At 40.5% G+C, this 12,322-nt stretch overlaps 1 protein-coding gene across 7 annotated transcripts in view; it reads right to left on the bottom strand.

Moving 5' to 3' along the window:
* Nucleotides 1–12,322, bottom strand: part of DIS3L2 (DIS3 like 3'-5' exoribonuclease 2) — a 203,533-nt gene that overhangs the window by 163,348 nt on the left and 27,863 nt on the right. For all 7 annotated transcript variants that reach the window (XM_064516730.1, XM_064516733.1, XM_064516734.1 and 4 more), the window contains 2 exons: nt 12,072–12,125; nt 7,799–7,900 (listed from right to left, as the gene is read on the bottom strand). In XM_064516730.1, coding sequence (XP_064372800.1) covers nt 7,799–7,900; nt 12,072–12,125 — 156 coding nt within the window. The remainder of the gene's footprint in view (nt 1–7,798; nt 7,901–12,071; nt 12,126–12,322) is intronic.

Raw genomic sequence — 12,322 nt, forward strand, 5'->3', positions numbered from 1 at the left:
GTAATCAAAGTAAGATTTGTTACAACATGTTAGCAATGTTAAGATAACTGCTATTGGTGTATTCAAACACATATATCCTGATTTCTGAATCACTGGCTACCTTCCACTGTATGATAGTGCACCAGGAATAGATCTGTGCCCAGCTCTTGTAATGAGCCTAGCAGTCATGGCACCAGCTTCTGAAATCAAGGAAAAGGGAACCCTCCCTGTAACATCATAAAGCTAGGCGATGAGGGAGTGGGGAGGCTAGGAGTCCTCCTCAACCTGGCTACACGTTGTCTTGTCTGGAAGACAACACATGAACAGCATTTGGGGAAGGCACAACTGCCCTGGACTTCTGAAGCTAACAGCACACCAATATTGAATCTATTAGACTTGAGGGTCAACTTTATCTTGGACAGTTACAAATTACTTTCTGCCAACAAATTTAAGGCATTCCATCCCTGAGGACAAATATCTTATCTCCAGGAACTGCTTGGTTATAAATGGGATCCCACATCTTGCCCCAGAGAACCTGCTGTAGAAAAATCCTTACAACTCTTCCAGCTCCACTTGCTGCAATTCTCCATTTACGCGAATCACCTGTATTTTAGATTCCCAGTCCCTTGGATTAATGGCTTTAAGAAAAATAAACATGAGTTAAGGAAATAAGGGAAAAGAGTTAATGAGCAGCCTTAGCAACTTTGATCACATATGTAAATACTGTGGTTAATTGTTGTTTCTCTGCCAGCCAGTCACAAGAACAAACATGCAAATAGACAAGTAACGCTCTTCCTTCTCTTCAGAACTTAGGATGTTATCCAAAAACACTTCTTCTAGGGACTTTGAAGATTAACAGCTTTTTATTGTCATAATAGCTCTTTGTTTCTTTCGCTATCAAGCTAAATTAGGGGCACAATCTCCTTAAGAAACAAACCAACCAACCTCGTTCACTTGAGCCCCTTCTTCACAATATAACATTCACTGCACAAATTCTAGGCCAGATGGGACTTTTATCACCAGTACACTTTATTTAAACTCGCTTCTAATTATGTGGATCTGAAAGTAACCAAAACTATCAAAAAGCTGGACAGTCTTTCAAGAAAGAGTTTATAAAAAGTTAAGTGAGTTTAATGTGCATGACATTCCAAAAAACAATCCCATCACAACAGGTATCTTGACTCTCTCTTATAAGGTGTGGGCTCCAAATACTCATGCGATATCATCAAATAAGTCCCCAAACTGGCAAAAAGCAAACAGTTCTAAGAAATACTAATTCCACAGGAATCAAGGTCTAAGAAAAGTCCTGAATGATAGTGGTTATATAAGAGATTGGATGAAAAATAATCTAGTGTGATGTGTGCATATTTACAGAAGACTTGGAAGAACAGAGTTTAAAACAATCACTTAAAGAAAAGTCAGTCCTTAGAGGAAACAATTTGCTGTACTAGATTATATTCATACCACCAAGAAAAAAAAATGAGCAAAAATAGAGGATCAGGTATTACATGTTGGCTTGACTCCTATTCTAAAGTAAGTTCAGATGCCCCCACAAGCACTTCCTTTCATTCAAAATGTAGCTCTTCCAGGAATACACACTGAAATTTAGCGGTATCTAATTCAGTCGCAGGTCTCACAAGTCATCAGGGGCTTATCCACCCTTATTCCACTGGGGGGGTATAACAACTGACTGCATGTGACTGCCTGAGATAAATGATTTAATGCTTGACTGATCACCTAAGGGTAACATTTTTATCTTATTCTGCATCTATGCAGCCAAACCACATCCGCAGTGTAATTTTGCACTAGTAAGACAGGATGCAATCAGTCAATACACAGAAGCTCCCCCTTCCTACATATTTAGCCTTCTAATATCACTCTTTCCAAATCACAGAGCAGGAAGGATTAAAAGGACACAAAATTGTTCCAAAACGCTGCACCTTTGTTGTTGCATTATTTGGGATCCTGTTTTTGGCTCTCCCAAAGACAGAGGCAGGTATCAATCGCAAAGGTCAGATTGTCTGCAACATCTAAAAAGCTGGTATTTCTGCCTCCCTCTTTTGCACATCTGGGGGAGGCAAGGGACAAATGAAGCACCCTTCCATGGCACTGCGTCACAGCAATCTCACACAACCCAGATCAGTTTAGCAATTCTATCATTATGCACCATAAAAAGCATGCCAGGTCTTGCTATTAAAACTCACTGTGTTAAGACTTTGTCTCATTCACAAATTATATATGATTAACAAAATGTGAAAGCAACATCTAGAAGAGCAGCAAATTTAATGCCACATATCTCTCAATAAGAAACACTTCCTCTTAACTCAGCTTTTTTACTGTCCATCTTCTATATCAGCACTCTAACTAAACACAGTCAATATGGAGCTAAACAATGCCCAGAAAGAGCCATGCCAACTCAGAGTGAAGGTCCATCAAATCCAAAACTGTAGAACAAAGCATTAATATCCAGAGAAGGGTACAAGAAGAAAGTAAGTGTGTAATGAAGCTTATCCAGCTTCCACCTATTTGTGGCTTGGGGGCTTCCCTAGAAGAGTGTGGGGAGGGTGTGCACATATACACATACAGCCATCAACGTACAGCCCTCACTGTGAAGTCTACGGCAAAACAATAAAAAAAACCTGCCCTTCCCCCCTGCAGCATCCATCAACCTTTCAGATTTGTTAGAACTCTGCTTTTCTGGACATATTCCTAGCTGGCTGCTTAGGCTTCCCACTTTACTCCTGGATATCATGAATTACGCTTGAACACTTTTAAGGTGCCAGAACACTTACTATTTCAATAATGACTTCTCCAGATTTTTTTTCTTCTGTTATGAATGTAACGTTTCCAAACAACATTCTTGATAGTTAGACTCAAGCTGTATTGCTGTGATAACCCTCTAAGAACCCTATCCCCTCCTGAGTTACTGTTATCCTTACATCAGCTAGGAGATTTTGAGAAGAAACCGACTCGCAGAAGAATTTGGTTGAAACAAATCATTATTCACTTGAGCAAACTCAAAGCTAGCATCTCTTCTGGACAACTAATGGTTCACAGGTTTACACCAACAGTTGGACGTGGTGGCTTGCCAGGATACGTAGCATTGTTCATACTGTACATTATATTTGTGACATCTGCTTGAAGCAAATTTTTCCTTCCCTGTGTTTGTTGGTAATTATGCCAATAACGGCCACAGCTGGGAAAAGTGAACTGTAGTCTGTCTTCTGTGTGGAAAGTGCTGAAGTATTTATCTTTGATGCACAGCTCTAAAAGAGCCAGCTACAAGGTTCTCTGCTGCCTTATTATATCTGACACCTCAGAGCACCAAACAGAACATGTGCTTTCATGGGCTATAAAGAATGACTATTCCTGTTATTTCTGACACTTCATGACTAAAATGCTGGACTTGTTATCTGGCAGCACACACCGTACATAAACCAGCAGTTCTACATCCTTGACCTTGGAGACCTTCTGAAGAGATCAATAGAACCAGCTGAAAAGAGTGCAAAGAAGTACTTTGAGGAGGAAATGATTCATGAAGCAACAGCAATGACAGCAGATACCACGTGCAGGCATTGATTTCTGGAGAAATTGGTTGGTTCACCTTTTATTATTGTTTTTAATGTACCACTTCTACAAGCAGATGCAGAATCTGAGATACCTCCTGCATATGGTAGCAAGCGATACAGGGTCAGACCCCAAAATTCCTTTCTGACAATCTTCAGCAGAAAGAGCCAGATACACAGCATTCAGTCCTTGCCTGCCTACTATTTTCAGACTAAGACTCTAAAATTTCAACCATAGCATGCAATGCATGAGACGGTTGTCATGAAAAACATTCCATACTATAAACTACTATTCTAAAAGCACCAAAGATTGGGCCAGGAATCCAAGCCCCAAGTGATATCAAGTGACTTATTATGCTATTTCTTTCCACCAAAGAAATCACATCTTGCAAGAAAAACCAAAACAGATACCTGAAATTGAACAAATTCTATCTGGCAGTTAAGCAGAAGGTAAAAGAGTAAAAATAGGCTGAGAGAAAACACAGGTTGCTTTTATCTTTTATATTGACACTCTGCTTCCCTCCTTGATGAGCTACAGAAATATTGCTGTAATCATATCAACATTTTTTGCCTTCCAGTGATTATGCCACTGTATAATTGAAGCTCCTGAGATTGATGTAAGCACAACTCTATAAAACATAAGAACCCACGGGCAGAAGTCAAACTAGGGAAAAATCAGTCAAGAAATAAAGCACCATTTTTCTTCTTTAGAGTAATTAACGAGGACTGAGGTATATTCTCCATCACTGGATATCTTTTATCACAGTGTTTTTCCTGAAGATTAAGGCATAGATTCAGGGAAACGCTACAGCTTGAATTAGGAAGGGGACAGTCTAGCTGACTGCAACAATCCCTCTGACTTCATAAGTTATGAGTAGGTTAAGTACCTGGAAAAACAGTCTAAGTCAAATACCTTACTTTGCAAAAGCTAAATATTTAAAAGTTACCATAGTACCTCAATATTCCCAAGATGTAAGGCAAGAGGACAGAAGAGGAACTTCTGAAATACAGCCTCCAAATGCGGTCACTGCAATACATACCACTCAATTCTGGCAGGAAACCAAGGGCTACCTTCTTCAGGAGCACAAGATAACAAAATTCTAGGACAAAATGTCTGTTTCTCAAGCAACTGGTGCCACACTGGAATTGTTGGCTCTTGATCAGAGCTTATAGTAAGCACAGAAATATGAACTGACAAACTGATCATCACTGAACAGCAAGTAGCTCTCCCAGAGGATGCATGAACAAATGGAGCTTTAAGACCAGACAGAATAAGCACAGGAAAGACCACAGTAGCTCATCCAACTACTTGATGCGCACACTGGGAAGGACATGATGTTGAGAAATTCAAGCCTGACAAATTTCCCACTACTGAGCCAGGAAGTGGAAGGCTGGACGAAGAAAATACTGCTTTTCCTCTCTAGAAGATATTACATAAAAGTATGACCGCGCATCTAGAATATCTCAGCATTCCTTTATGTTTCACTGTGCCATTTATACCTGCCTGTGAGATGTTACTGCCGCTACAGACTCAGCAGAACCCAGTCTAGCCCTGAGGGAACTGCTCTCCAGAGAGTACCCCTTTCACAGGCTCTCAAACCCATTAAGATTGACTCATTGAGTACAAGGCAGCTCCCAACATCCTCAAAGCTCCCTGTAAACATACAGATGTCTGTATCCAAAATCTCTAGTTTCACCAGTAACATTTCCCCCTTCCTCTCATTTACACACAGGTAAATTGGAATGAGGTTCCAGCTAAGAAAGTCCTGTCATTGCTTGGATGCAGCAGTACACTGAGACTTCGCGCTTGGAAAGGCTGTGGCAGGAATCATCTGCAACTAGAAAAGGGAGGCTGTCCCCTCAGAGCATCTGGGGGCCATGCAGGGTGCTTGAAATGCAGAAGGCACAGACCTATCAGGCTGCTTATCTCATGCAAGACACAGGTTTACCAGGAAAGAAAAAAAAAGGCTCAGTTCTCAGTGGAGCATGAACTAATGAGTTGAGAACAGTGAACCATAAAAATGATCAGCTTGCAAATCTCAATCCTACCAAACCAATATGTGCAAAGTGTGTAAAGTCTCCTCAGAGAGTATCAATTATACTATACATTTGATTTACATTTTTCAAGGAAATAACTGAAGCTGTTCAGCTCACTACAAAAGGCCAAATGGGAAGGAGAAAACCCTCAAGATACCGATATGGCAGCTTTGCAGCAGCGTGAGACTAAACAAATGGAAAAGTACCTAAAATAGCTTGTGACAGTTTATCATTAATCAGTACGAATTACTTGGCAAAATGTGGCATCTCTCAGTGCAACTTAGTGGCACCTTTCCCAAAGAACTAATACAAACATGAGTGCATAGCAAGAGACTCTGGGAACAGGAGAAAAGGAATGTCATTGCCGCTCAAGTTGCTGATGGCAAGAAACAAAAAAATGAGATGACATAGGGCAACACCTGTGTGGCTGAAAACATGACTGGCATGTTCCAGCTACTTCAGCTGGCAAGGTTAAATTCACCACAGAAGAGTCATAATCATACTACAAAAATCTGAAGTCTTCTGAAGTACCTTCTTGCAGTCAGACATCATTTCTCCAGCAGTTGTTTCAGCATTTGCCCAGAACTGGGAGAATACTCTGAACCCTTCTTATAAAATTACTAATCTATTCATAGAAGAACATTACTGTTTTAGATATGAAGTTATGAGGATACAAGAGAGAATCATTACATTTGTTTAGAGATGGTGATAAAATAGGAAACCTACAGACGAGCTCTCCAGATCAGGCAATCCGTATCAAACCTACAAAGAAGCCCTTGTGCTGGCAGATCCCGGCAAATGGTGCAAGTCCCCAAGCTATTTCATTTTTCCAACTGTATAAAATTGTCTAATACAAGCAGTAATTTATGCATATGCATTTGGTGAGCCAAACTCATATAGCAACTACCATAGGTCTTGTGAACTCAGATTTGCACTCTCAAATAGCTAAAGAAATTTTGCTTTGACCCTCAAAATTGTTTTTCAAAGAGGTTACATGGATAACAGCAAACCTCTCTCCTATATTTGCATGGGGCTATATCCATAATGCTTTAGTTGCTACTTACAATCACTTTTTGCATAATGTAGTTTTGCACTTACATGCGTCAATACATACATAGGTCTTTTACTCATTTCACGCATACTTAAAAGGAAGAGAAGCTTTAGTGTTTCAAAGCATGATTCCAATTGCTGTTAGATTTAAACAGGGAAGGTAAGAAGTTCAGAGAATAACCAAACTGAACACCTTGCATTTGCAAGCCTGAAACCACATAATGCAGCTTCAAACAAAGGGAGGGAGGGAGGTAGCTAGAATGAGCACAAAGCACCAGGCTGAAGTAGTTCAGGCCAGTTCCCACCCTGCTGGAAGTGTCCTTACTACTTTTGTGCAAAGGATATACAAGAGTCTTTAAATTCTCAAGAAGATTTCAAAAATCTTCTTTGGAAAATAATTTGTGGCAGTTCTGTTCCAAAGTAAAGCCCCAAGTTATGAGCGCTAACTGTAGCTTATATCTCCCAGCAAATGGAAAGGAAGAGTAAGAACTTTCTATGCATAAAGGTGATTAGAGATATACCTGTAAGCAAAATAAAATCATCTAGATGTTTGAAAAGACTTAGAGCTTGATCAGTGAAAGAAAAAACCCAGAGTGAGTGAATTCTCAAACATGAAAATGAAAAATAGGCTGCCCCATATTTGCATTACTCCAGCTATTTTACACATTGTTCTTCCAGGTAAAGATGGGTACCACCATGAGATCTGGAGCTGGAACAAGATGAGTTCTCCATGGACTGAGGACCCACAAACTAGAGGTGGCTCATCATTACTAAAGCTGTATGAATAGCACATTTCAAATATATAAACAATTGCAAATAACTAATTACAGCTGTCAAATGCCACAGCATGAAGACAACTAGATAACAGACATCAAAAGTCACCTCTGACATTCATGCCTTGAAATTAGCTGTTAGGTCAAACTACAAACCTCTCCATGTAGCGATAAAGACGACCGCTCCATGCAAACAGTGAAACTTCATTTTAGATATGGTTTCTTCCAAATGTTGCAGAGGATAAAGCATTTTAATCTACAGCAGTATAAACCATAACTTAGCTAATCTGATTTGTAGGAAATTCTCTGTTCTCTGGCTTAGACCCTACATGTAGTGAAGAAAACAACAATAAACCCTTTCTGTCAAATCACAGAAAAATACACTGAACTGACCTTCCATTGTTCCTTGGGAAGCAGTTTCACTACCACAATGTCACCATTCAGGGCTCTGTTGCGAGCAACCACTCCATCAATAAAGATATCGCGAGTCCCATCCTAGAGAAAGAGGAAGAAAAATAAATGTCAGACCAAAACATATTAAGTTACAGTTGTTATGAAGTTTAAAACATTACCATCAAAAAAGACACACACCCTGCGGAGACAAACATCCTGCAGTTGTGCATAGAAATGAAATGGATTCACCACATGCCCTCCACCACGCAATGTCTTTCAGCAAATAACCTCCTTCGGGAGTCTGTGCCAGCACAGTAGTTCCACACTATTTACTCAAGACAGAGCCAAGCCTTCAAAATGTATTGTCTGCAAACTCTGCTCAGTTCCTCCACAGTTACTCTTGGGAATAGCTAGACAGTTTTCTGCAGTCACAGTTCTTCCCATATTAAGTTCCCACCTCAAGCCCTGTAAAAGCTATTGTTCAAAACATGTTTCCAGGACAGTCTCTGCAAAGCGCCCCACACAGTGCCGCGTGCTGCTCTCCTGGGCGAGTTTGAAAAGCGGTGTGAAAGTGATGAGCAGCACAAAGATCCACAAGTGGTCCTTTGAAGGTGGCTTGGACATAGGCTAGGGAGGCACAGTTTCTTTTTCAAATGAGGTAGCACCATAAATTCTGTATTTGGCACAACCATTATTAGAACAGATTCAAAATGCTGGCTACAGGTGCCAAGTGCAAACCAGATCTTCTACAGTAACAGGCATATTAGCACACCTTCTCTCAACATGCTGTGATAACATCCTTGCACAGGAGCCTCTACTAATTGTACACACCATGATTATCTGCCCTAGATATGCTTGGCATTCTGCTAACCTAGACTTGATTTGGAAGATTTTCTTCACGGGGGTGAATAAAGATGAAGCTTTTTAAGGATGTCAACACAGATGTTTGGTTTTTAAATGACTGCAACTTTGTCTGTTTTTGGCTAATTATCTACAGTGCTCTTGCTGCTTTCATTTCCCTTTCCTCAAAATTCAGTACATGAAGAATTCCATGTGGCTGTTTACAGTGCCATGGAAACACCAAACAGCGTAAGCATCAACAAGCACTCAACACAGTTTTTCTACAGAGAGCTATCTTTTCATAGTTTTGAGATACAAAAAGGAGGAAAAGTAAGTTAAAGCTTTTCATTTCTTTTATCACAATAAAAAACAGCCTCAAGAAAAATAAAATCTTAATCACTACTTTAGTGACTTCAGTTGCACACTCCTGAATATCAAATGTTTGAGCAGATCCAATCAGAACTAGCAGTATATTCAGCCTCCAAGAAAAACTTATTTTATAACCTGAAAACATAAGGCCTTAATATCACATAAATATCTTACTCTGCTTAGATACCAGAACAATAAAACGGCAGAACCATGCCATGATGTGAAACTAAGGCCATCCTCCAAGAGACCAAATTACTCTTAGAAAGAAAAGCAGCAGCAGCTCAACAGCTGTGTGAAAGCTGCCTCCCATGACAAGATGCAGAAAAATTGCAAAGCCTCTTGGACCAGCATAATTCAAATTGGAAACCGTTCTTTTCAAAAAGCCAGATTTTTTACACATGGTCTTATGCCTCTTTTCTCCCCGCCCTCTCCCTTCTCCTCCAACTCCTGACCTAAATCCACCACATATATAAAAATAAAAGTTCAAAGTTACTTTTTAAGGAAAGTGCATGTTTTTGTTTTAAATATCTGTACATGTAGCTGCTGTGCTACAGGTCACGGGCTGGCATTCGTGACAACTTCATTGTTCCATGTTTTTTTCCTGTTTTCTTTCTCCTTCTCTGTCCACGAAAATGGAAGGCAGGCCCCTTCCTTCACCCCTTATAAAGACACCTGACACGTCACACCAACAAGTTAAAGCTGCATCTCTAGTCTGTGCAAGAGTCTTGTCTTGAATTGCAGCCAGTTACTCTTATCTTAAACAATACACTCATATATAAATATACATATATAAAAATATATATAGTGCAATTTTACAGCAATTAATTTCCATGCCTGTTACATCAGAAATTAGAAACATCAGTAATTAGAAATTGGCCAGCAGTTTTATTTTTGCCTAGAAATAGAAACACTTCTGTGTGTAGAGCTGTAGGCCCAGGATTGCTGGGTGAACTTGCACACTTCCAAGAACACTTGTGTACCCCTCTCTTTTTCCTTCAGTGTCCCCAACCCTGCACACTGCCCTTTCAGGTTACTCATGCAATTAAATGGCACTGAATTACAACACAATACAATCACTTGCAAAGTTTAAACTGGCCCCAGGTCCATACGCCGTATTACTCGCAATAGCTTCAGGACTTCTACAGCCATCTCCAGGTAGCAAGGTGCTTTTATTCCTCAGTGGCCTTCTGTGAATATCAATAGCTGTGCTCTCTATTCCTGTCTAACAAGACGACTCCCTGCAGTCCTTTTATCTGCTCTGGAAGAGTGTTCCAAAACTGCAGCCCAGCCACCTAAGATGCTCATCACTCATGCTCAGGAGCCTCATTCTTCAAAGTGACAAAGCCATGATTTCAAACACCACAGTACTGCGAGCAGAGAAGACAAGACATGAGGTAGAGATTTCAGTGCTCTGGGCCCATTCGCTGAGAGGCTTTGCAGAGAAGGCCCTGGGCCTTCCCCTCTACTCTTTATGCAACAATGAGATAAGCAGACAGAGCACAGTTGCAGCAAGAAACACCCTGGGACTTCTGGTGTTAAAAGGTGAACAGCTGTTGTATTTGAACTCCATGAAGTCGTAGCCAAGTGAGAGCTGAACAGAAAGGGGTACAGTGCCCTAATCAACAGCAGGAGAGAAAGGGTGATTTTTCACAGCTGTAGCTCTTGCAGCATCTGGCAACGATGGGAAGTCCTGCAGAACACCAAGGCTGCAAGCCCTCCTGCTACCCTCAGTGGCAAATTCCTAAAGTGTCTCTCTCCCCTTACAATGACAATGTCCACACCAGCCACATTCACCTTCATCCAAGTGTTGACTCTACTTGTGATGAGGGTGGTTCTGTGATTCAGCTCCACAAATGAAAGAAAAAGTAAAAGGATGAATGGGGTACTAACCTCAGCCAGCCCTCCTTTTATAGATGTATTCCCACATGCAGTAATCTCCTGCATGAGGCAATAGCTGAGCACTAGGAGGAATTAGGGGTAAAGCTTCACATCCAATTAAACTTCGTGTTTAGCCAGACAGCACATTTAACTTTGCATTTTGTAATTGCAGAGAGTACCTTTTAACAGCCTACACTTGCCTCACCTTTGAGGCCACACGTAGAGAAAGCATCCCAGTTCCTTTCCCACTTGTACAGTCAGTGCTACTTCACCGAAGTACCAAAGAGCTGTTCTGTACTTCTTCCTCCAATTAATCTTAAGAATCCACCTCATGCACCCCTGTTCTTTCTCCACCCCTGGAATGCTAGTCTTCTAAGGAAAGGGGCTCCAAATCATTATCCCCAACGAACATCATGAACTGACACTACCACAAATTCCAAGACTTTCAATCCAAACTCCAAAACAATAGTGCTGGCAGCAGCAGGGACAGAGTCAGTGTTTCACTCTCAGTGCAGGCCCTGTCTTCTCCCCCTGCATACCAACAAAACATTTCAATATGAAACTCACTCTCTCATTGATAGTAACATTTTGACCAAGTCAGTTCCAGATAAAAAGCTTTGGCTGTGCCAGCTGTGAGGTCACCTTCCCTACTGAAAGTCCTTGAAATTGCAAGAGCCCTTCCTTTCTGTCAAAATAAGGAAAGAGAGAAGAGGCACAAACCAGTCCCCTGTGAGCACATCCCAAGCCAACCAATACAAAGCGTAAAAGCGGGCACATGAAAAGGAATCACGTGCATTACTTTTGGAATGACTTTTCAAATTAGCTCATGCAGCAGATAGAAAATGGAGAGCATATTTGTTTAGGGAAGATTAACTTAAATCAGTGGAAAATCTATAAAACCTCTGCAGCCATAAACCAAGGGTTTACAATTACACTGTCTGGTGGTCCTCAAACCTGAGTTCAGCTGGCTTCCGTAGGATGCAGTTGTATCCCCAATTTCAGCACAAGCTAAGATGTTTTTTGCAGTATGAAAAAGCAAAATTTGCTTTATTTGATTAAAAAAATCCGGATCATGTTCATTTATTCTCAACTTATTCACCTCTGAGTGACCTCTCATAAACAGTGTAACTCCTATCTTAATATACCTTCATTTATGAATTGTAAAGCATTATATAATTACACTTACTGGGGATGGAATGAAGGCTTCATGGTATTTCTTAGGATTTATTCTCAAGGGTCCCTGAAAAAAAAAAAAGAAGAAAGATTATGCATGAATCTTATTAACTTTATATAACATCAGTTAAATTAGAGAGCTGTAATATATCTACTGTGAAACAGGAGAGATGCATCTAAATTTTCATTATACAGTACAAGTCTTGTCAACTTCACATCCGAGCAATTTCAAGCCAAAAGGCAGCTTCATGATAGGCTTAAGCT

This window comes from Dromaius novaehollandiae, chromosome 9 (genome assembly GCF_036370855.1).
Source record: "Dromaius novaehollandiae isolate bDroNov1 chromosome 9, bDroNov1.hap1, whole genome shotgun sequence".
Lineage (NCBI taxonomy): Eukaryota > Metazoa > Chordata > Aves > Casuariiformes > Dromaiidae > Dromaius > Dromaius novaehollandiae.